This window comes from Bos taurus, chromosome 17 (genome assembly GCF_002263795.3).
Source record: "Bos taurus isolate L1 Dominette 01449 registration number 42190680 breed Hereford chromosome 17, ARS-UCD2.0, whole genome shotgun sequence".
Taxonomy (NCBI): domain Eukaryota; kingdom Metazoa; phylum Chordata; class Mammalia; order Artiodactyla; family Bovidae; genus Bos; species Bos taurus.
The window spans coordinates 62540803-62563724 of NC_037344.1; the positions used below are offsets into that span (position 1 = coordinate 62540803).

Sequence of the window (22922 nt, forward strand, 5' to 3'; positions counted from 1 at the left end):
TTGCTGCCCCCTCCCGAGCGGCCACGCCTCTCCTCTGGCCATCACTGACCCTCCCTCAATCTCCCATCAGACGTCCTGCCTTTTACAGAAGCCAGGCTGGGACGTCCAAGACTGTCAGGATCCAACAGATTCGCCACACCTGATGGTCGGGGTGACCCTCATCTACAACCACACTTCCTGACACCCGAAGAGAAATTCTATACCTGAGAGAACGCTCATCTTCTGGGCTACAATAGTTAGCTTCCCCTCCGAGCCTAAGAGGAGAGAGAGCAAAGATTCAGAATTCCCATCTGCCACCTTTCCCAAGGGGGTGAACAAAGTAGTCATGTGTGTGACATCAAGACACACTGGGGGACTTCACTGGTGGTCCAGTGGTTAAGACGCCATGCTCCCAGTGCCGAGGGCCTGACTTCCATCCCTGGGTGGGGAACTAGATCCCACAGGCCAAGTGGTGCAGCCAAAAAAGGAAAAAAGAGAGAAAGAAAGATAGTTTCTGATTCTAAAAGTAGAGCCTCTTTATCATGAAGTTGGGTTTAAAACCACACTAATTGGGTTTTTCTTTTTTCTGACTAAAGAAGTAAATGGAGAAGGCAATGGCAACCCACTCTAGTACTCTTGCCTAGAAAATCCCATGGACAGAGGAGCCTGGTAGGCTGCGGTCCATGGGGTCACTAAGAGTCGGGCAAGAATGAGCGACTTCACTTTCACTTTTCACTTTCATGCATTGGAGAAGGAAATGGCAACCCACTTCAGTGTTCTTGCCTGGAGAATCCCAGGGACGGGGAAGCCTGGTGGGCTGCTGTCTATTGGGTCGCACAGTTGGACACAACTGAAGCGACTTAGCAGCAGCAGCAGCAGCAAAGAAGTAAATATGTTCTTGCAGAAAATGTGACGAACAGAAAAAATTTTTTTTTAAATCTAAAAACCACCCATCTAAGAATATTACTTATATTTTGGTGTATTTTTCTCTATTTTTTATAACCTATGTGCACAAAAACATCTATACTTAAATCTGAGCTCACCCCCATCCACACCACTCTGCCTGTGCTTCTACTCACATTCCTGACACAAGAAGACTCAGAGCACTGAGCTCCCAGCAGGCCCCAGCGCCCAGGGAGTGCCAGAGCCCACACCTCAGCCATCCCCATGCCCGGAAAGGCGAGCCCACCTCCGAGGATAGCGAACAGGTGCCTGGCCAGGGCTTCCATCGCCGAGGAGTCACTGCACTGGCGGGCCAGGTTCCGCAGCGCCAGCACGGCTTCATCCATCAAGCGAGGGCTGTTGGACTTCAGCTGACCTGGACACAGAGAGCCGCTGCTCAGAGCTGAGTAGCCAGGCTCTCGTCTGTCTTCCTGGCTCCCAACTCATCCATCCTGGCTCTGCGTTCTCATGATCAAGGATCTCAGAAAAGAAACTCCGCGCCTGTAGTTTATTTCTAAACGGGGCTGTCTCGTGCCCCTTCTTCTACAACTGGGACAAATGCAACCAAAAACCCAAGGTGTCATTCTAGGGGTGGGAGAGGGGTCGGGACACTCACCAGCCAGTCCTTTCCCAATGTCCAGGGCATACTGGCTGAGATCCAGAGTCACGGATGCCAGCAGACTGGAGATAGCTGAGGGGGACAGAAAGCACACACCATGCTGACCTCGGAGGGAAGTTGCCCATTTCTGCCAGGCTCCCCAGCCAATGCTCAGGCCCGCTATCTAGCCACATGGAACACGACCACTTTTCACCTCTGTATGGTCACACCTTTATCCCTCTGCTCTGCTGTAAAGCTGTACACTGCCCCATCCCTACAGCAAAATCTGTGCCCCCAACACTCCACCTATACCTCTTACCAAGATAAAAAGGGACAGAGACTCAACTCTCACATCCTAGGGTTTCAAATACCACCGGCACCAAGGTCAACCTGTCTAGAGCAGAGGTTCTTAACCTGGTTTCCAGAAGGTTCTCAGACCTCTAAAAATGTATGTATGCAGCATTTTCAACGGATACACTTTGCACACTCTTTCAACAAGAGGGCCCATTACTTTCAACATACTCTCGAAAGGGTCCCTAAGTCTCCCTCTCGAGGGGCCCAACGAGGTACACAGTGAATACAGCCTCCCCCCACACCCCCCATAAACACTGCCTGTTGCCAAGCAGCTGCGATCTGGCTCACTGGGTGATGTCATCTCCCTCCCACTGTCCTGGCTGGCAGCAACCTACTTTCAATGACATTCTCTGGACTCCTCAGTAAGGACTTCTGTATGGTGGGCAGGACCAGATCCTTAAACTCCGAGTGGGACACGTACCGGAGCAAAGGGGCACAGTTATCCTGCCAAGAGAAAGGGGTCAGGCACCCTGCCCTTGTGGGAACAGACTAAGAATAAAGCATGGCTCCGAATCACAGAATTTAAAAGGGCATTCAGCTGGACGGACGAGGAAGGGCCACCGCTCACTCACCAACAGATACTTCTGAGGCTTCACTTTGCTCATCAGGATGTTCTTCACGTAAAAGTCCAGCAGGGCACTCTGGGGAAGAGAGACCTGTCGGACCCTGGTGCTCTGAGGTCCCTCTTGTGCGAGCACTTGTGAACAGTACCAATCAGGGCCCCAAATGACATGGAGTCAAGCATGGAAATGCCAGTGTCCATGCCACTGCCCAATGAAAAGCCCTCCACAGCTTTCCATGGCTCCTGGGATCAAGTCCAGGCCCCTGGCGTGGCTCACAGGCCTGCCGGCTCCTCTCTCACCCGGGCAGCCACGTACCGCCCACGTCCCAGCCCACACACTTCTCTCTCTGCCCCAGATGCCCTTCCTTGCCTCTTGGCCTTGTTAACATCTCTTCACCCTTTAAGTTCCTTCCTTAGAGATGTGTTGCCTGACCCACAGCCTGAGACAGGTCCCTGCCACAGAGTATCACAGCCTCTCGTGTGGTCCCTTTTGTAGCGTGTTTCACAGAGATGACAAGATGCCGCTCTGCCTAACAGTGGGCTCCTCAGACTCAGCCCCGCCCGGGCAGGGATCACAGCCCCCTCGCTCACTGCTGCACCCCCAACACCTGGCACAGAGGTTGGCATAAGGCAGCTGCTCAGGGGTGAGTGACTCAGTGACAGCAAGAACAGGCAAATCAGCATCCCAGTAACTGCGGCAGGGCCCACCCCCAGTGAGAACCAGAGAGGAAACGTTCCCGCTCCTCACACATCACTGCGAAAGGCCGGGGTCTCGGGAGAGAAAACCAGCCAACTTCAGATGGGGCCAGTGGCTGGGGCCACTGGGGGAAAACGCACTCCCCGCCCAGCGCCCGCTTGCCTTGTGCTGGTTGGCCACGTCCATCTCCTTGTGGCTCGTGCAGAACTGCACCAGCAGCCCCAGCATGCCTGCGTAGCTCTGGTTGGGCTCCAGGCTGAGAATGGCTGACAAGTACTGCTCCACCAGCCCGGGGTTCTGAGGAGGAACGGGGAGGGCAGGGGTATCAGATGGCAGGGGGAGTGTGTGGAGGAAGCAGTGCCTGCCGCCCACCGCAGCCTCCGGTCACCTCTCTCCACAGCTTGGTGAGCTTCTTCACGGCACTGTCCACGGCGTGCTTGTGGGAGCCACCCAGCACCTCCAGCAGGAGCAGGCACTGCACCTCCACCTGCGGGGACAGGGTGCTCGGGTCCGGACGGAAACGGGAGCAGGGGACCCGTGGCCCTCACGGCCTGCCCAAGGCCTCCGCCAGGCCCGCCAGCCGGAACCTGAGGCCATCTCTGCCAGGCCTCTCCCACCCGACTCCAGCCAGCCCCTCTTCCCTCCACCCCCCAGACCCCCAACTCAGCCCCTGTCCCAGAATTACATCTGTTCACTCAAGCACTTCTTAAGTATCTGCTGAACACCAACTATGAGTCAGACAATGAAAACACCAGGAGAATAAGACAGATATGGTCCTTGCTTTCATGTACCTCACACTCCAGAGGGAGAAAGAGATACTAAACAAATAAACACACAAATGAATACATAATTACAGCAAGGGAAGCGCCATGTGGAAAAAGGGTAAGCATTCTGTTGCAGGTACTTCTTCATCTGCCTTGACTATTTCCCCATTAATTCCCAGGCAGTGAGCGCTGATGAAACGGCAGGCATTAGGCTAGGCACTGTGGCTCGAGAAGTCAAGACCAACAGGCTGATCCTGCCTGCGGGAGCTCACTGTCCAATCCAGAGTGGAGCACAAACAGGTGCTCGGTTAACAAGCCTCACAGAGACCGTACGGGCCACAAGCACCTGAGGTCACTGGTGTGGACTGCCACCCTGAGAACGAGGGCAAGCGTAAGTCAGCCGAGTCCCATCTGCATGTGTACAAGGTGGGAGATGCCCAAGGTTACTCACGGCAACGCTTTTATCATGAGAGGCTATAAACACTGTACACGGCCATCAACAGGGGACTGGTTACATACTGTGGTACATCCACTCAAAGGATTAGTAACAAGCGTAAAGAATGAGAAGCTCTTTATACAATACTCCAGAACAAATTCTACATCCGGTTAAAGAAAAAAACACAAGATGAGACAAAAAGTTTATATCTATGCCATGGACAGAGGAGCCTGGCAGGCTGCAGTCCATGGGGTTGCTAAGAGTCGGGCACAACTGAGCGACTTCACTTTCACTTTTCACTTTCATGCACTGGAGAAGGAAATGGCAACCCACGCCAGTGTTCTTGCCTGGAGAATCCCAGGGACGGGGGAGCCTGGTGGGCTGCCGTCTCGGGTCGCACAGAGTCGGACACAACTGAGGCGACTTAGCAGCAGCAGCAGCAGCATGCTATCATTTGCGTAAAAAAATCGACTTAATTATATACACAAGGAATGTCTTTACCTACACAAGGAACTAGTTCTGGCGGGGGACCAAGATGCCTAGAGAAGGGGTGGGAAGGAAACTGGTATACATTCGACACTTGCTGAATATTGAACTTTAAAAAAAAATTTATTAAAATAGCTTTTTAAGCTTGCTGACATCTCATTAAGAACCGTACTGCTGTTCCTTCTTCCTGAATGCTCTAACCCTTCATCTGGGCATGGCTTCTTCTTTCACACCCTTCAGGTCTCTGCTCAAACGGCACCTCCTCCGGAGGCCTCCCTCCCACCACCAGCGTCGGCCCTCTCTCTATCCTCCTGCCTGCTTTTCTGCTATGCGGCTCTAAACCTTATCACCCAGGTGTGGACCTATTTGCGTCCAGCCTCTCCCCAGGACTGAAAGCTATGAGAAAGCAAGGTCCTCTTCCTTGTCCGCTGCTTCAGCCTCAGCTTCGCACCCCAGCACACAGGGGCCCTCAACAAATACCTCAGCAACTGAATGAACTGCCACCCGTGTGTAGAGTCAACATCAGCAACGAGCAAAGGAAAAGCTCTCGATGCATCCTGTCCCATAAATACAACATGACAGGGTCGACCCCTCCAGCTCACTAACCCACAAGCACACTGACTTACCTCGGGTAATGGTTATGAGAAGTCATTGGAGACGCACCAATGAGGGGCCTGTGAGATAACCATCTTATAAGAAGACCTTTTGGTAACAATGGAACCTACACTCCGAAGGAGGGTTTGGAGTGTATCCACTACTTGTGAAGTCTCGGTGTTCTTATCCTCCTGTCAACTGCTGATGGCCAATCTACGGTCATCCCCAGGAGTGTGCTGCACAAGCTCCCGGGCTGAGGCCTCAACGCATCTTACAAGCTGGCTGTGTCCGGCAGCAGCGCTGAAGGTCTGCTAACGCCACGTGTCCACCTGCACAGCCCTCCCTAAGTTTCCACAGCCCTTTCACCTCTTCTGGGCCCATCTTCATGACAACTCTTTGATGTGGATGGGTGGGTGGTACTTGTTCCCATTTTCGCAGTAATGGGAAATGGACTCAGAAACTAAATGAAGTACTTGGCCAAATCTCAAGGCCAAGAATCAAATCCACACCAAGATCCTCAGACTCCTTTTTGTTAAAACTGTGATACCTTTCCTCTTGTCCTCCACTAAGCATATCAAGACATTCAAGAGAACCTCCCAATGTGGCCTGTGGGGCCATCTCTGGTTAGCAGACATGCTGGAAGGCAAGGAAGGGAAAATGGAAGGAGCAGGCATAGACCGGGGAGGAAAGGATTCAAGGATCAAAGCACATGGCAAGAATCCCACTCCATTAGCCAGTTCAGCACTGAAATCCAAACACAAGGAAAGGAATGCTTAGTCAGAAAAAACGAATGATTTACACTGTTCTCTGGTTTCCTAGGTTTGCGGCTGTCTTCCCTACTCTGGCCTGTCATGAAGGCAGGGACCGCGTCTCTCTTGCTCATCCCTGTGTTTCAGGTCCCAGGGTCTAGCCCACACCCGATCCAGGAAAGCTCACAGATATCTGTTGAGTAGATGAACGTTATGCTGCCCTCATGCCCATCCACCAAAGTCACACACCTCAGGGTAACTCAAAGCGCCGGTCACCCGGCCCTGAGGAGAACACCGACCAGAGAAGGTGCTTAAACACACCCCAACTCTGTGCAGGGAGCCGACTCCAAAGACACGGGGACCTACCAGTTTGTTCCAGATGTCTCCTTGCCGCTTGGCTCTCGAGGGAAAGACGATGCGCACCAGTAGGCCAGTCCAGGACAGGGCCAGCAAGGCAGCCGAGCCGCTGCTCTTACTGGGAAGGGAGGGGAGCGGAGGGGAGAGGTCAGAGCAGCGGCCTCCACCTGATGACAAGGGCTTCCCGCAGGGCCCTGCCTGGCACATAGGACTCTCTGCTGACCTACATGCGACTGGACGGAACCACACACTGGTTCTCCACAAACCACCTGTGACAACTCAGGACAAGGAGTGCCGAGCCCCTGCCTCTCAGCACTCACAACTATAACATCTGAAGGATGGTTTCCCACCTTTAGGGCAGGGAGGACGGGTTGGGAGGGGAAGCATTTGGTTTCTCCTTAAAATGGCCTTGCTGCCCCTAGTTTCCCAACCCTGTTCCCCAGGAAAGCAGTCTCTCTGCTGGGCCTGACATCCTGGCTTCTCTCTCCATCTCTCTCCATCCAGAAGGCAGACCACCAGCGCCCCCCAGGGCTGCACAGGGCAAAGGGGCGGGCGTGGCCACCCCGGCTGGTCTGCATGGGCTCCCCCCGAGGACTCCGGAGCCTCAGGCGCCACCAGCTTCCCCTCTTACCTGGGGACACCCGCTTTGGAGCCGATGCCCGAGGACTGCAGAGAGTGCAGAAGGTTCTTGGCAGTGGCTTCAGGCTGGGCCTCAGCCAGCTGCTGGATGGCTGCCTGCAGGGCCCGGCGTGAGGCTGCATCCCTGGGGGAGGGGCAAAGGCCAAGGTGAACACGTGGACCCAGGGCAGGGGGTGGGCGGGGGGCTTCGGCCAAGCCCCGTCTTTCCAGGAAAACAACATTGCACTGTATTTCAGCGCATCACAGATGAGGCAATTTGGAAGTAACTGGATAAATCTACCTCATCCCAGAGTTCTAGAAGCACCTAACAAAGGGCAAGGAGCCTTAAGGCTGTACGGGCACCACCTACATTTATAGAACACTTACTACAGGGCTCAGATGAGCCCTGGTGCCTTTACACGCACCAGTGAGAGCGCACAGAGCGAGCGAGAACTTCACACGAACCACCACGGAGGCACGATCCCTAGTCCACAGAGGAGGAAACTGGGGCACACAGAGCTTCCGTAACTTGCTCAGGACACAGGCAGTCTGGCTCCAAAGCCTGGGCTCTAACCACTGCCCTCTACTACCTCTCTGCACAAAGTGGTCTGGACACCAGGCTTTTAGCTGGGACTCGCCTGTATCGATGCAGGGTCAAGCAGAAGAGTTTGCAGAGGCCTTTCACAGCTCCCTCCGGCAGATCTAAAACCAGAGATTCACAGAGGTTAGTCAATAAGCACTATCGACGCTTCCTGGGCATTGGCCCAGAAATAACAACACCCAACACTGAATCGGAGCTCACGAGGCACAGGCCCTGCTCTAAGCGCTTGAGACACTAACTCAGTTCTCGTAAGGTGGGTACTGCGACTGAGCCAGTTTTTAAGAAGAAAAAACCAAGGCACGGAAAACTAAGCAGGCCAGTTGAGAGAAAGGGAAGCTGGTGGAACAACAGTGGTCAGTAACGGAGAGCCAACCTGTGATGGCTCTGCAGACCGGGCTGAAGCCCAAGGATGAAGGGAGTAGGGTCTGATGGGGGAAAGGGAAGCTGAGTGTCAGACAGACCAGCGGGCAGGAGGCTCACGAAGGGCTCGCCCGGGCCCCTGAGGGATGGGGGCCGATGGAGGAGGAGGAGCATGGACCCAGCTCCCCAGAGCCCTAAGCCTGGCACTGGCCCACCTGATTTGAGAATGTCTCTGTAACTGAGGAAAAGAGTGACTGGGGCCAGGAACAGGTTGTGGCTAAGAGCTTCCCCAACGGTTCAGCAGATAAAAAATCTGCCTGCAATGCAGAAGACACAGGAGAAGCGGGTTTGATCTCTGGGTTGGGAAGATCCCCTGGAGAAGGAAATGGCAACTCACTCCAGTATTCTTCCCAGAAAAATCCCATGGACAGAGGAGCCTGGGGGGGTGACAGTCCAATGGGTCGCAAAGAGTCAGACATGACCGAGCGACTAAGCACAGCAGAGGAGAAAAGCAGTTAGTAACTGCTAACAGATACCAGGGCTGTTAAGAGCCAGGCACTATCCCTACATGTTCGCATTCCCTCCATACTCTCACCCTGTGAGGGAAGCACGGCCTTACTATCTCCACACTCAATGCAAGGAGGCAGGCTCACAGCTGAAGGAACCTGGACCGGGCGGGTCCCACAGTCTGGAGGCAGCAGAGCCATGGCCAGAACACAGAACCCATCACCTCCGACTGAACTGAGGGCCTGTGACTGGCAAGGCCAGGCCCAGCAAACCTGCCTCGCTAGCCTCAGGCTCCAGGTTCAGCGAGGCAGGACTGAGCAGAGCACCAGAGGCTGTGAGGCCAGGCTCGGGCTGAGCCAGGCTGGGCACCCGCCTTCAGGGTTTGACGGCCTCTAAAGAGGCCTTCCAGCTCCCTGCCCCGCCTTGGATGAACCCACCTGGGGACCTGGGACCCTAACACAAGGAGAGGCCAGAATAACTATCACTACACAATGGCTCCACAGACTCCGAAAATGAGGAAATTGAGAACTATTTCATGTGAGGAGTTCGCTTCCCCCAAACGACCTGCACATCAAAGGCAAGCAAACATTTTACAAATATGATTCGCCCTGAACTGTAGAATTTCAGGGTGACTGGGGAGTAAAATCACCCTGGAAGGCCTGAGTAGTTCATAAACTTCACTCACACTTGTCGAACTCCTTACTCCACAAACTGGGGGGAAAGGGTGGCACTCGGCAGTTACTTAGCACGGAGTCAGCCACTAGGGTTAGGGTGGACAGCCAGCGTCTGTCATGTGGCAGCCTTCTTTAACTAGAACCCTGCTGAGAAATGACCAGAAGGACTTCTGAAGGTGCCATAAACTCATGCACCAAAGCTCTGATACACAGCAGAATCTCTCAGAAGTTCACGAACAGCAATTTACTTACACACAACTTTAACAAGCTTGGGTATGTAACCAGGCGACAACAGATCACAGCAGCAAATCAGAGTGTGGGTCAGACAGTGGAAGAAGGCTCTTTCCTAACAAGAAGTGAAAGCTGACAGAATCGGAGACCCAACTCTATGCCACCACAGTTCTCAAACTGCAGCAAACATGGGAATCAGCTGGGGAGCTTGTTAAAACACAGGTGCTGGGCTCTATCCCCAGAGTGTTCATGAATCTGCGTCTCTGGGGGTGGAGCTGAGATTCTGTATCTCAAACAAGTTCTTAGGCGATGCTGATATTGCTGGTCTGGGGACCACATTTTGAGAACCAACACTGCATAGGAAAAACACACCAAAAGGAAACTCAAAAACTAACGAGGATTTTATAGCACAGGGAATGCTGCTCAATTTTATGTGGCGGCTTGAATCGGAGGGGAGTTCTGGGGAGAATGGACACGTATATATGGATGGCTGAGTCCCTTTAATGCTCACCTAAAACTATCACAGCATTGTTAATGAGCTATACCCCAATACAAAATTAAAAGATAAAAAACCAACTAATGAAGATTTATTGGTTGAAGGCAAACTAGTCTTATACACACCCCCATAGTTTGCCGTAAGAGCCCTCAGTTATGGTACAGAATCAGAATAACTACATGTGCTCAGCATTTCCCAAAATGTGCTGCCCAGACTGAATAGGTTTTCAGCAAAAAAGAGGTTCAAGGAAACACTGGATTAAAAGGTGACATCTCCCAAACTTAGATGATCTTGGAATCCTTCACTACCCAATCACTAGTTACGATCTTGCTGACTTTCATGAAACGCTGGCAAAAACAGTGCCTCCAGTCATTAAACAAAAAAAGTTTTTGTAAAATAAAAAAAATAAAAAAAAAGTTTTTGCATCTAATAAATTACTTAAGAAAAACTATTGGCATCCATTACAACTATTTCCAGTCAAAATGGTTAAAACTGTTAAAAGCTTTGGCACCTAGAAGGATAAACTTTCCACCAACCCAACTGTTTCAGTGCACATTTATAACAAGCAAATATAGACAGTGAAGACAGAAGTTGCTGGAAGCGAGGAAAAGAAGGCCATGGTTCTAAACAGAGAGCCCAATTTAGTCTGAAATGAAATCAGTGATGTGAAAATAAATACCTTTTCCGGCAACACATTTCCCCAGCTCACTGAGGATTTCTCTCCGTTCCTTCACACTGGCTGTCGTCACCTTCCCTGCAAAACGCTTTAGTGTCTCAGAAACCTGCAAAGACCAAGCCCACGGAGAAAATGCCACCAGTCAGACTACAAAACGTCAGCGGGGAGGGAGAGGGAGGGCGTGCTGGGGGAGGGTCGTGCAGGGCTCAGAGAGGCTCCCTCCAACCCAGGTCTTCTCAGTCTCCACTTTGGGGACCAACTTCCACTCCTGATCATTCTTGACTGTGGGGGCTGCCTTTACACCCGGCAGGATCTTGGGCAGTGCTCCTGGCCTCTACCCACTGGACACCGGTAGCAGCATACCACCCTCCCACCACAGCTGAGGCAACCCCAACTGCTTCCAGACATTGTCAGGCCCCTCCTGGGGGACAAAATCACCCCCAGCTGAGATGTAGTGCTTTTAACCCAACCGGTCAGCCACTCAGTTAAACTTTGGACAAAAAGAGGCAAGGCTTAAGGCAAAAACCTCAAGATAGAAAACATCCTTTCTGGGACTTCCCTCGTGGTCCTGTGGCTAAGACTCCACGCTCCCAATGCAGGGGCCCTGGGTTCGATCCCTGGTCAGGGAACTAGAGCCCAAATGCCACAACTAAGCATTTGCATGCCCAACCAAGACTCAGCTCAGCCAAATAAGTAAGGAAGTATTTTTTTAAAAAGAAAGAAAAAACATCCTTTCCAAACTAAGGAAAATTTAGGGAGGGCCGACTATGTGCCCGGTATGTCCCCTTTATATTATCTCTTATAAGCCTCCTGTAACGAGGAATATCCTGACAAGTCATAAGCACAGTTGGCTAAAGGGTAAAACATTTAAGAAACTGAATCCCAGTTCAGCCTCCTACCGGCTGTGGAAACTCAGTCAAATTATGTCATCTGCTTGATCTTCAGGTTCCCCATCGATTCAATGTAGAAAACAGCACCTACCTCATGACTGTTATGGGGAATAAATGAGAGAGTGCATGTAGAGCATTACTCTCACCCCGAGCACAAAATCAGCTACTACTAACCAGCAGGCCTAACTAACTAAACAGGCATCGTATTCCCCACTTTTCAGGTGATGAAGAAATCGACTCCCAGAGGGGAAGCCACTGCTCAGACTGGAGTCGAGAGCCGCAGCACCTGCATTTCTGAAACTAAACCTGAAACCAGCAAGTGTAGAAACTGACGCGAGCAGTCCTTGGCTATCAACCGCCATCCATGTTACAACTGCCTCCCTTGCACAGAGACACAGCGTAAGACCTGGAAAAGGGGCGGTTTGCCAATACTCCTGAAAATCTGCTCCTGAACAATATTCCACAGCGGTGTTCCCCAACGTTTCTGGCACCCGAGACTGGTTTTGTGGAAGACAATTTTTCCATGGACTGGGGAGCAGGGGGAATGGTTTGGGGATGATTTGCGCACATTACACTTACTGTGCACTTTATTTCTATGGTTACAACATCAGCTCCACCTCAGACCATCAGGCATTAGACACCCGAGGGTGGGGACCTCTGTTCTACAGGCTACAAAGCAGGCAGGTCATGGATATGAGCAGTAGAGCAGGGCATAGTAAGACCCAAGTGATCAACTCCTGCCCTCTTTTTCTTTTGAGGGTATTTGACAGAAAGGCCTTATTAAAAGAGTAAGACTTAAGGGTGCATAGAGAAGTAAAATAATGCTGAGTTCCTCTTATAGTTAAACCTTTGCCACAATTCTATCAGCAATGAATAAAATCATGTGCAAAACTCCATCTTCTACATAAAGGATCTGTTTACTGTCTTTTGCTCCTATAGTCATTCATGCATATAATTAAAGAGTCAAAAAGTTCTGGGAGGTTTGCTCTAAAAACCAGTCCCATGCCCTCACACACAAACACAATCTCTTTCACCAACTCTGACTGATTATTTCGGTAATAATTCCTCACGTTTCCTAATATACGTTAGTTCAGTAATTCCGTGTTTACATTACACGCAACTGGCATTCAACTTCCGTTTAATGAACCACGTTTGCTCTCCTACACAGCTTTTTAAAATTAACCCTGGAGTTGAATAATGAGTCCTTCATTCTCTACACTCTCAGTCTGCCTTGTTTTATCTGTTCTAATTAACCATTCAATCCCACAGTTTCCCCCGTGTCTAAATCTCAATACATTGACGCAGATCATGCAGTCTGACCAAATTCCACCTTCCAGAAGAGGTCTCTCCCAGTTTTCTGAGCTGTCCTGATCTGGTCTGTGATCGCTACAGCTGGGATGTGGTTTATCACCCTGAGTATGTACTCTTTTTGTGTGTCTGGGTGAACCACACACTCCAACTTGTGAAGTCCTTGCAGGTTTGAAAATGTTCTGACCTCCTACCTGAAGTTTGCCTGAATACAGAATGCTAGATTGAAATTTTCCTTCAGAATACTGAAGACTTTTCTCCACTGAGTTCTAGCATTCAGTATTGTTGGAAACCTTCATGCCATTCTGATTCTCGATCCTTTGTCTGAGATCTGATTTTTCCCCCCAGAAATTTCTAAGATCTTTTTGTATCCAAGGTTTTAAAATTTCAGGTTGGGAAAAAAAAAAAAAAAATTTCAGGTTGGGACTTTCCCGGAGGTCCAGAATCCGCCTTCCAAAGCAGGCAACTAAGCCCACGCACCTCAACTAGAAAGCCCATGCGCCACAACGAAAAGATCCCACATGCCGCAAATAAGACCCGATGCAGCCGTAAATAAAATAAATATAAAGAAGAAAGAAAATATTTTTAAAAAAATAGAAAAACTGAATTTCACATTAATGTGCTCTGTCATGAGTCTGCTTTCATCCATTGTGCTGACCATTTTTGATTTGAAAACACATGCTTCGGTTCAGGGAAAGCATCTTGAATTATTCTGTTGATGATTTCCTTGGATATTGGACCTCCTACACTTTTGTGTGGTCCTGTTTTACACTCTCCAGAGAGGAAAACTTCCAGCCTTTTGCCAAGATGGAGAAAGAAAGCTGGGGTTCTGAAGGCATGTAAACAGGGCTTTCAACCAATCCTCCTAACTTAACCCCTCCCCACTCACCCTCACATCCAGGGGTTAGCAGCTGCCACCAATTCCCAGCTATCAGAGATTCTACAATGTAAATCAGGTTGGTTCTCAGCTTTCCGAACTGCTGGCTTAGGATCCTTTACCACTCCTCACTTTCTAGCTTCCCAAAGTTTGCTGCTGTTGTCTGCTCCCCATTCTCTCAATTTTTTTTTTTTAACTTTTTACTAGTTTCAGTAAGGCTAGAGGATAGCAAATTGAGATGCTTCTTTATATATATAATACACCCTCTACCTGAAATTCCCACATAGCTGTTTTTCCATGCTAATGGTAAGTCCCTGGCTACAGTTTCTCCCCGAAAGATTAAAGGGCATTTCAGGTACAAGGCTCTTTTTCTTAATCAGAAAATGAATGTCACCCACCTGGGACCCTGTCAGAACAAAAGTGAAGAAGAGCACACTAAGATTCTTCAGAGAAGTCATTTGTTGGTTGAGATCAGATGCAAAGAGCTTAAAAAGTTCACAGGTTTCTCTCTAGGGTAACACTGTCCAGAAGCACTTTCTGTGCTGATGGAAATGTTCTTTTGCGCTGTACAATGCATCAGTCACCAGCCACATACAGCTACCCAGGCACTGAAATGTGGCTAGTGCAACCTTAGAACTGAATTTTTAATTTCACTTAATTTTAACTAACCTAAGTAGTTGGCTATTAATTAACTGGCTACTATACTGAACAACACAGCACTAGAGATTTTTTTTTTTAATATTTATTTATTTGGGCTGTGTCAGGTCTTAGTTGTGGCACAGGGGGTGCCCAGGCTCAGTTCCCCGGTAGCATGAGGGATCTTAGTTCCTGGACCAGGGGCTGAACCCGTGTTCCCTGCACTGGCAGGCGTATTTAACCACTGGAGCACCAGGTAAGTCCCAAGAAGTGTTTGCTTTTTTCATTTGAGTTTTAATGTTACACATTCAGCATGTATTCTCCCAACCCTTTCAAAATACCCCTTTCTTTCCAGGATCCATCACAATAAACTGAACAAATTACCAGTCCCTTCCTTGCACAGGAAACTCACAATACACACATTCTGAATAATGAAATTAAGGGCTCACTCTCTGGCTTCAGGGCCTTCATATCAAAATCAATAAATCTCCTCACCCCGACACCCAAGTGAGCCAAGCTGTCCTTTAGAGACCTGTTTCATTTCCCATAATATTGTCTTTTCTCTCTAAAACACTCACAGCTACAAAGGAGGCTGGGGTGGAGGAAAAAAGTCCCCCCCCCCCACCCCCACAACACTCAAGGTGACAAGACTCTTCCCAAGTTGTGACAGCTCTTTTATCTAACGCTGGACCTAATAATAACCACCAACTTACATGAAGCCCTACTTTATTTCATTGATTCCTCACAACGACCCTACGAGACAGGTATTAGTTTAGCTCCATTGTATGGATGAAAAAACCGAGACTTGACAGGATTAAGAAACTTGCCCAGCGTCTTAGAGAAACTGATCAACTAGCACTCAAACTAAGATCCGTACGAATCCAAACACTATGCTTTAAGTCCCTGAACGTAGTAGATGTCCGAGAAATATATGCTGAATATAAAGTTTTAAGGCATAGTTGGCGCTGGCCGAGGTTCATGCTGGAGGGCTTCGGAAAAATGGAGCAGACTCTGAAAGGGTAACTGTGGCAACTTCAGGATCAAGAAGGGTCCGCCGAAGCCGAGGCCGGAGTCCGACTCGTCGAGCCCACGGCCAGTCTGCGCCGGCCGGGCGGGGAACCAGGGCGAACCCGGTCCGTGAGGGGTTGGCCCGAAGCGCCCCCAGGACCGCGCCCTCCGCAGCCGCCGCCCCATAACCCTCTACGGCAGCTGCACTAGCGGTCCGACCAGACCGCCGCCGTTCGCGCCCAGTCGCTGACCGCGTTGGCCTCGCAGTCGCCCGCCTTACCTGCGTGTCCGCCGCCATCCTGCCGGCGCTGACTCCGGAACCGCTTCCGGAGCGCTTCCGGGTCACAGCGCGAGCCCACGCGGCAGGGCGAGGCCGGGAGCCGGCCCGGGCCCGGGGCCTGGCGCCCCCGGGCGGGACGGCGGTCGCCGCAGGCCGGGCTTTGACTCAGGCTGCCTGAGTGGGTTATCTGAGGGATACCGGGGACTATCAAGGCCTGCCAAGGGCGTGATTTTTGACCCCCGGGTCCCAGGGCCCTTCTCAGTCCAGCCTCGTGGAAGACGAGGGTCCCTACAGCTCCGACCCACGTGTGCGCAGGCAGGTCCGGCCCAGGTACCCCCACGTGGGCCTCTCCTGTGTGAAGACAGTTTTACATAAGTGTGGCCTACTTGTTTGCTAGAGGGGTTCCCTTGATGACAGCGGCTGAACTCAGTAACAGGTAGGCAGCCAAGTCGTGTCTTATCCCGTTGTTTGTACCCCAGCACCAATGTTAGAAGATTCTGGAGCTGAGGGAGGAAGCTGCCCAAGGGCAACTCCTTAAAACAAGGCCACAGGGTAGGAGGCTGGGGCTAAATTTTATTCTGTATGCAAACCTGACAACTCTACCTAAATATGATCTGCACACATCAGTCCTTGTCTATGATATTAGCAATGGCTTTCAAACTTGTGTGTGTGTGCATGCTCAGCAGCTAAGCAACTCTTTGCAGGTAGATGGACTAGTAGCAGGTCAGGCTCCTGTCCATGGGACTTTCCAGGCAATAAGGGAATGGGTTGTCATTTCCTCCTCCCAGACCTAGGGATTCAAACCGAGTCTGCTGGGTTGCAGGCAGATTCTTTACTGCTGAGCCACCTGGGAAGCCCCTTTGCACTTCTGAGACCTGGATACAACCAGCACTTACCTCATGACCCAGTACAGGGTAAGTGATATGTATGATTCCCAACACCTACAGGACATTTTCTCTCCTTAAATAACAGTGGCCACTAAATTGGAGCACCACCCAGTCTGAAACACCCCTGGCAGCACACAGCTTAACTCAGTATGACACTAAGCCTACTTAAATTGAGTGACCCAGGCTTGTGGCCTGATGGTCATGGAGACAAATTTCAGTTTAACAAATATAGTTAACGCTGGGTAGAGACAAAGTATAGGATGCTAGGAGAGCAATGTGTCACTTTGAAAGAGGACACCCAAATGTCAATTTCAAATCAAGCTGATTTTACCATGCCTTTGGTTTCTAGCATACAGCACTATATAACCTTCAAACGCACAAAATGAGAAGCTCAGAGACTCGTAAGAGAAGTAAGCCTTTATTTTCTCATTTCACAAATAATGCTGGCCTAGTTGGCTGCTTTTTAGTGATTAGTCAAAAAGACCGAATCCCATATCCTCGTCCGACTCCTCCGACTCCTCCTTTGCTTCAACCTTGGCTGGGGCTGCGGTGGTGGCAGCAGGGGCAGCAGTGGGGGCAGCAGCCACAGGGGCAGCAGCCACAAAGGCAGATGGATCAGCCAAGAAGGCCTTGACCTAGAGCAAGGGCAAAGTTCACGGTCAAAAGGGTCATGGTAGCACCCCTACTACCCACAACCCTTCTGCCTCTGCAGAGATCTGGGTTTAAGGGCCCACTTCCATGTCAGTGAAGCCTTCCTCTCAAGTAACCAGGCAGGACAGCTTGGGTATAAGCCTGGTGAACTCAGGCCCAGCTCTTACCCATTAAACTATCCCTGCTTTAAATCTCGTAATTTCTAAAATCAAGAACACATCTCCCCTGCCTCCCAACTTCAAGTAGACAATTGGCGCTCTGTAGCCAAAGGTTTCACACTTAAAAGACTGAACCAACTGTGGATCAAAACTCAAAAAAAAAAAGGGGGGGTGGATTTCCAGAACTGAATTTGCTGTATTGTAGCAATTATTTACACTCAAGTTACATTGTATTTATAAACACTTACATAACATTCAAACTGGATTAGGTATTCTAAGTAACCTAGAAATGATGTAACCTAACTAACACCATTTTATTATATGACAGACTTGAGCATGGATTTTGGTATCCATGATGGAAGCACAACTAGATTCTTGCTGTGGTCCCGGTGGGTTCTTTGTACCTTTTCAGCAAGTGGGAAGGTGTAATCAGTCTCCACAGACAAAGCCAGGACGCGCTTGTACCCATTGATGATAGAATGGGGTACAGATGCGACGGTTGGGTAACCAATCTGCAGGCACACGCTGGCAACATTGCGGACGCCCTGTGGAAGGAGGAAACATTCCTTTAGCTCTTCAGGCGTGACATCTTAAGAGACAATGAAGCGGAGCTCAAAAGCACACAGGATTTGCTCAGTACCTCAGTCTCACACAGGGACACTTCACCTCACACCAAATGCTTCTGGCAGTGAAATTCAGAACCAGTTTAATTTACAAATGCTTTTTGCCCTTATTCTCGACAAGGGTTTTCCCTATACCATAACGATGGTATTTACTTCAAAAGCCACCGTTTTGTAAAAATATATAGTCACGGCACTCTGAGAAAAACGTTAGTTCCAGGTGTGAATTTCATCCACTACTGAGATTTCCAAAAGTAACCAGAGTTAAGAGTATATGTAATTACAATTGTCTATCTGTCCAAAAAAACAGGAATTATATATTGCATCACTTTGTTAAGAGAGTGTATTAGTGGCAAAACAAGACTAAGGATGGACTGAGAGAGCCTTTCTCCCAAGATAGTAGGGTACTTGGCAACACTTGTATATTAATTACCTCATTTTCCTTATCCCTCTTTTGACTCACTGACACTCAAAATCTCACATCTTATTGCAGGCCCTAAAATGACAGCCCTTACTGTGTACCCAGCACAGTTCCAAGGCCTTACACTCATTAATTCATTAGCTCCTTCAACGATCCTATATTGTCATTGCTGTTTTAAGGATGAGGAAACTGAGATACAGATTAAACAACTGTTCCTGGTTATTAAACTGCTAGTCAGCTGCACTTTTAAGATCCAGCTGAAGCCAGACGCGCTCTCAACTATTAATGAGAAGGGAAGAGCCTGGAATGGGCCCTCGGGTACCTCCAGGAAGCGGGAATGCAGAGTTTCCTCTGTGATGTCAAGCACTTCAGGGTTGTAGATGCTGCCATTGTCAAACACCTGCTGGATGACCAGCCCGAAGGAGAAGGGGGAGATGTTCAGCATGTTCAGCAGCGTGGCTTCGCTGGCGCCCACTTTGTCTCCTGTCTTAATCAGCTGCACATCACTCTGAAGAACAAGGAGTTGGCAGTTAACCCCTGGATGTCCGGCAAGTCCAAGGCCACCGAGTCCCCACCGCTGGCCCAGCTAGCACTGGCAAGCCAGGTCCACTCACCAGGATTTCAATTGTGCCCCTGGAGATCTTCGTGGTGATGCCTAAAGCCTGGAAGAAGGAGGTCTTCTCGGGCCCCAGACCAGTGTTCTGTGCTGGCACAGTGACTTCACACGGCGCTATGGCACCAGCACGGGCGGCAGCTGGCACCTGAGAAAATGGGGGAAAAAAAATGTGAACAGTGAGATGTCTTCTCTCCAGACACAACCTGAGATCAGTCAGTTTTGTTGCTTTTCAGGAGCCAAATTAATGATAAGGTCTCTCCAGTCAACCTGATTCTCCCTTACCTTGTTGGCCAGCAGCATGTCCCTGATCTCAGTGAGGTCCTCCTTGGTGAACACGAAGCCCACATTCCCCCGGATGTGAGGCAACAGTCTGCGAAGAGAAGTTTACAGGAGAAGGTCACTTTTTAACACCATTCCTCTCCAAGAAGAGGGAGGAGGACACTGAGAAGAGAGGATAAAGACACTGACTTCTCCAGAGCCGGGTTGTTTTCCAGATGCCCTCGGATGGCCTTGCGCATCATCGTGTTCTTGCCCATCAGCACCACAGCCTTCCCGCGGAGGGACATGCGGATCTGCTGCATCTGCTTGGAGCCCACGTTGTCTGCTCCCACAATGAAGCATTTTGGATAATCATCCAGAAGTTGCTACAGAAACAAGCCAAAAACAAGCAGTGTTTCACAGGAGGAAAGAGGGAAAAGGTTAAGAGAAACCAAATCCCGCAATCACCAGCTTCCATCTCACTGACCCTTTCCTCTAAGCTTTTGAAATGACAGAGATTGGGACAGTTCCTCCGCCTATCGGCCACCTGAGTTAACACCAGTTTTGTCAAAGACTGGCTTGTTGAGTATAAATGGTAACTGTTTATACGGTAAATAAAAAAAAAACTTAATTATAACTTTTGCTCTTTCCCCAATTATGAGGCATGTTTGATTCACTAAATGACTGCCTTAACAGAAAAAAAAAATTACTGTTCCAAGTCAGATTTACAGCAATCAAAATACAACATAAAGGAAGTACAACGAAATAGTAACTTGTAGGACCTAGGCTGTGTGTATATAATCATTTTACAAAGTTTTTTGTTAAACTGAAAACCTGCATGATAAATGAGGAAGAACGCAAAGAACTAAATTCCACAACGTATCCTATGGCTTGAAGAGCAGCGTGATTAACATTTCTGGCCAGGAAGACCCAACTCAAGGCCATCTAAATTAAAGAACTCACATGGTTTCTTGACTGACAGGCTCTAAATAGGCAACAACTTGCTCCATTATAATGAATCACTCATCGCCTCAGACTTTCTTAAAGATGGTGACAAGGCAGGAAAATTAGGACAAGTGCTATTTGAACTTCCAACAGGCTTGGGCTTGAATGCTCTTCACCTTAAGAGCCACTTCACCTGCCTGAGTCTGTTTATCTGCAACACTGGGAGGGGGAAGGGCATGGATCTCGGGAAATTGTGAAAATTAAATGAAATGTGCCTAAAAAGACCTAATGTGGTAGCTAAGGAGTAGGCCCTCAGTACATGCCAGCTGATTGTCCCCATTAGTGCCTGGGCCCGAGGCAGCACGGTGGGCGGCTGGGGCCTACCCCAAACTTACGATGATCTTAAGGAAGTAGTTGGACTTCCAGGTCGCCCTGTCTTCCCTGGGCATCACGGCGGTGCGTCAGGGATTGCCACGCAGGGTTTAAAGACGATGTCACTGAGGAGAGAAAAGGAGCTCAAGCCACCCCGACACGCGTCCCCACAGCACGGCGGGCTCCAAGCCCAAGGCACACGCGGAGTAGGCCACGCGCGGGCGCCCGCCGCCCCGAGCCAGGGCTGTGACCGCCGCACCCCCAAACCAAGGAGGCCTGACCCCGCGGTCCCCAAGAGCCTCCAAAAGAACCCCCAAGTAACCCCATCCTTCCCGCCACAGTTGCCGGTGAGAACACAGCGAGACGGACAAACCTCACACGAGGACGCCTGGCGAGAGGAGGGCCGCGCGCCGGCGGGTATCTTTTATAGATGAGCGAAGCAGCCAATCAGAAGCCACGGGCAGAGCCCCCCGCCTATTGGCTGGAGCCAACGTCTGTCTGAAGAAATCGGATAGATGCAGGCAGCCATTGGGTGGCATCCCTGCCATTCCAACCATCAGGAAGCTGTTTTTAAAGGCGGTAGTTAAGGAGGGCACTGCTGTGTGCTGGAGGCGCTTTCTCAGAGCTGCTGCCCTCTGCCGGGTTGGAGGTGCTGCCGTGTAGAGTTAGCATTTACAAGCTGAGTTCACGTTTCCTTTGGTCACCTGGCCAAGTCGCAACTACAGAGTATGACGTTGAGAAAGAACTCTCATGCTTTAGAAACAGGATGGTCTCTCGTCTCCTCTACAGTTTGTTCTTCCCCCTATCGAAACAAAGGGATCCTTTAAACCTAAGTCGGATCACTTCCTCACCTGCTCGCAATACTTTCGAGTCTCCCCATTTCCCTCCCAGAAAAAACCTAAAATGTAAATGGCCTACATGATCTGTTCCCCACCTCCACCCCATCATCTGACTTGCCTACTGACTCATTTCCTCCCAGCTGGGTGACGCTCCCATTTCAGGGCTCATGCACTCTCTAGTCCCTCTTCCTAGAAGGCTTTCTGCCGATATCCACACCTCCATCGCGTCTTGGCGCAATGATCACCTGCTGAAGGTCTATCCCGATTGCCCTATTCAAAATTACCCCCAAAACCACTCCCACTTCCCTCTTCCTCCGGTTTAACTTTTTGGTAGCACTTCCACCTAGTAACACACTAAAATAATTTGTCTCTCTCTCTGCCGTGAGCCTGGCACCTATGGGCATATAATAAACATTTGTTGAATGAATGGATGCAGAGTTTGCAGTCAGATAACCTGAATTCATATCCTTATTCTGTCACTTGCTAGGTTGGTCATCTTAGGAAGTGATTTCACCTTCCTGACCCTCTCTTTCCCTATCTGTAAAATGAGGATAATAGTATTCACACCCCATGAGGATTATGTGAGTTATGTGTTAACACAGTTCCTGGAATGCAGGAGATTACTTAATGTCAACATATTTTATTACACTTTCATTCAACATTTATTTGAACTATTGTGCTGTATCATTAAGTATGTTTTTAATGAATAAGCTTAGATCCTAGGGTGGGAAGGGGAGAGGTGATTCTCCCCAACTCCATCCTTTTAACTTGACCAAGTTAGAACCCCTGGTATTGTTTTCAAGCCTCCTGATGATAAGCCTGTATAGACAACTGCTGGAGTCCATTACTGCTAAGATCTCTTCTTAGTGACAGGGTATTACTGCACGCTCAGCATTGTACTAAGTACTTTATGCACATTACTGCTGTTCATCTTTGCAACAAACCCCCAAGGAAATACAGTATTAGTACCATTTTACTGGTAAGGAAATTCACAGAGGTTAAATAATTCACCCAAGTCCCTCAACTGATAAGTGATGGCTTCAGGACCAAAACCTAAAAGCAAGTTCAAAGCCCATGAGTCTCACTATGCTATACAGTCCCTTCCAAACCCTAAGGCTGTCTTCCTTCAAATGCACTTTTGCAAGGATATACATACTGACACATTAACTTCCCAAGGACATCCTGCCTCTGATGATATTGTCGCTAATTATAATACATCAATATAATGGAATACTGTGAAGCCATTAAAAAATGATGCCTATCTCTATTTATTGACATGGGAAAACATAAAGTACAGTTGAGTGAGCCAGTTACAACGAAGTGGACCTGTTCAATTACGTAAGTCCAACATGAGCTGGAAATATGATTTTTGGGTGAGGGGTGAAGGTAATTTTCACTTCTGAGCTCAATGCGAAATGGTCAAGGTTCAGACTTGAAATCGACATGCGGCTTTTGGAGGACCATTCCAAACAACA

The 22922-nt window shown here is 49.5% G+C and overlaps 2 protein-coding genes and 1 long non-coding RNA gene across 5 annotated transcripts in view; 1 reads left to right on the forward strand and 2 right to left on the reverse strand.

Annotated features, from left to right (window-relative positions):
• Nucleotides 1-15716, reverse strand: part of GCN1 (GCN1 activator of EIF2AK4) — a 55057-nt gene extending 39341 nt beyond the window's left edge. For both annotated transcript variants that reach the window (XR_812432.4, XM_002694522.6), the window contains exons 1-12: nt 15681-15716; nt 10685-10787; nt 7775-7838; nt 7150-7281; nt 6528-6636; nt 3521-3619; nt 3295-3429; nt 2446-2514; nt 2209-2317; nt 1538-1612; nt 1169-1297; nt 204-254 (exon numbers count right to left, since the gene is read on the reverse strand). Coding sequence is in view for 1 of the 2 variants with exons in the window: in XM_002694522.6 (XP_002694568.2) it covers nt 204-254; nt 1169-1297; nt 1538-1612; nt 2209-2317; nt 2446-2514; nt 3295-3429; nt 3521-3619; nt 6528-6636; nt 7150-7281; nt 7775-7838; nt 10685-10787; nt 15681-15698 (1093 nt within the window). In the remaining variant the exon portion in view is untranslated. The remainder of the gene's footprint in view (nt 1-203; nt 255-1168; nt 1298-1537; nt 1613-2208; nt 2318-2445; nt 2515-3294; nt 3430-3520; nt 3620-6527; nt 6637-7149; nt 7282-7774; nt 7839-10684; nt 10788-15680) is intronic.
• On the forward strand, nt 15020-18846 carry LOC101902407 (uncharacterized). Of its 2 annotated transcripts, XR_003030054.2 has the most exons (3): nt 15020-16116; nt 16504-16594; nt 18490-18846. It is a non-coding gene; the product is annotated as an uncharacterized lncRNA (long non-coding RNA). The 2 variants fall into 2 exon arrangements; XR_003030053.2 differs by lacking the exon at nt 15020-16116 and having other exon boundaries at nt 16124-16594.
• Nucleotides 16971-20993, reverse strand: RPLP0 (ribosomal protein lateral stalk subunit P0). The gene is given in 8 exon segments (NM_001012682.1): nt 16971-17202; nt 17781-17921; nt 18740-18925; nt 19032-19178; nt 19316-19403; nt 19502-19677; nt 20632-20733; nt 20982-20993. Coding segments are annotated over 7 exon segments (957 nt in total). The 5' UTR covers nt 20686-20733; nt 20982-20993; the 3' UTR covers nt 16971-17037.
• Between the last annotated feature and the right edge of the window lie 1929 nt (nt 20994-22922).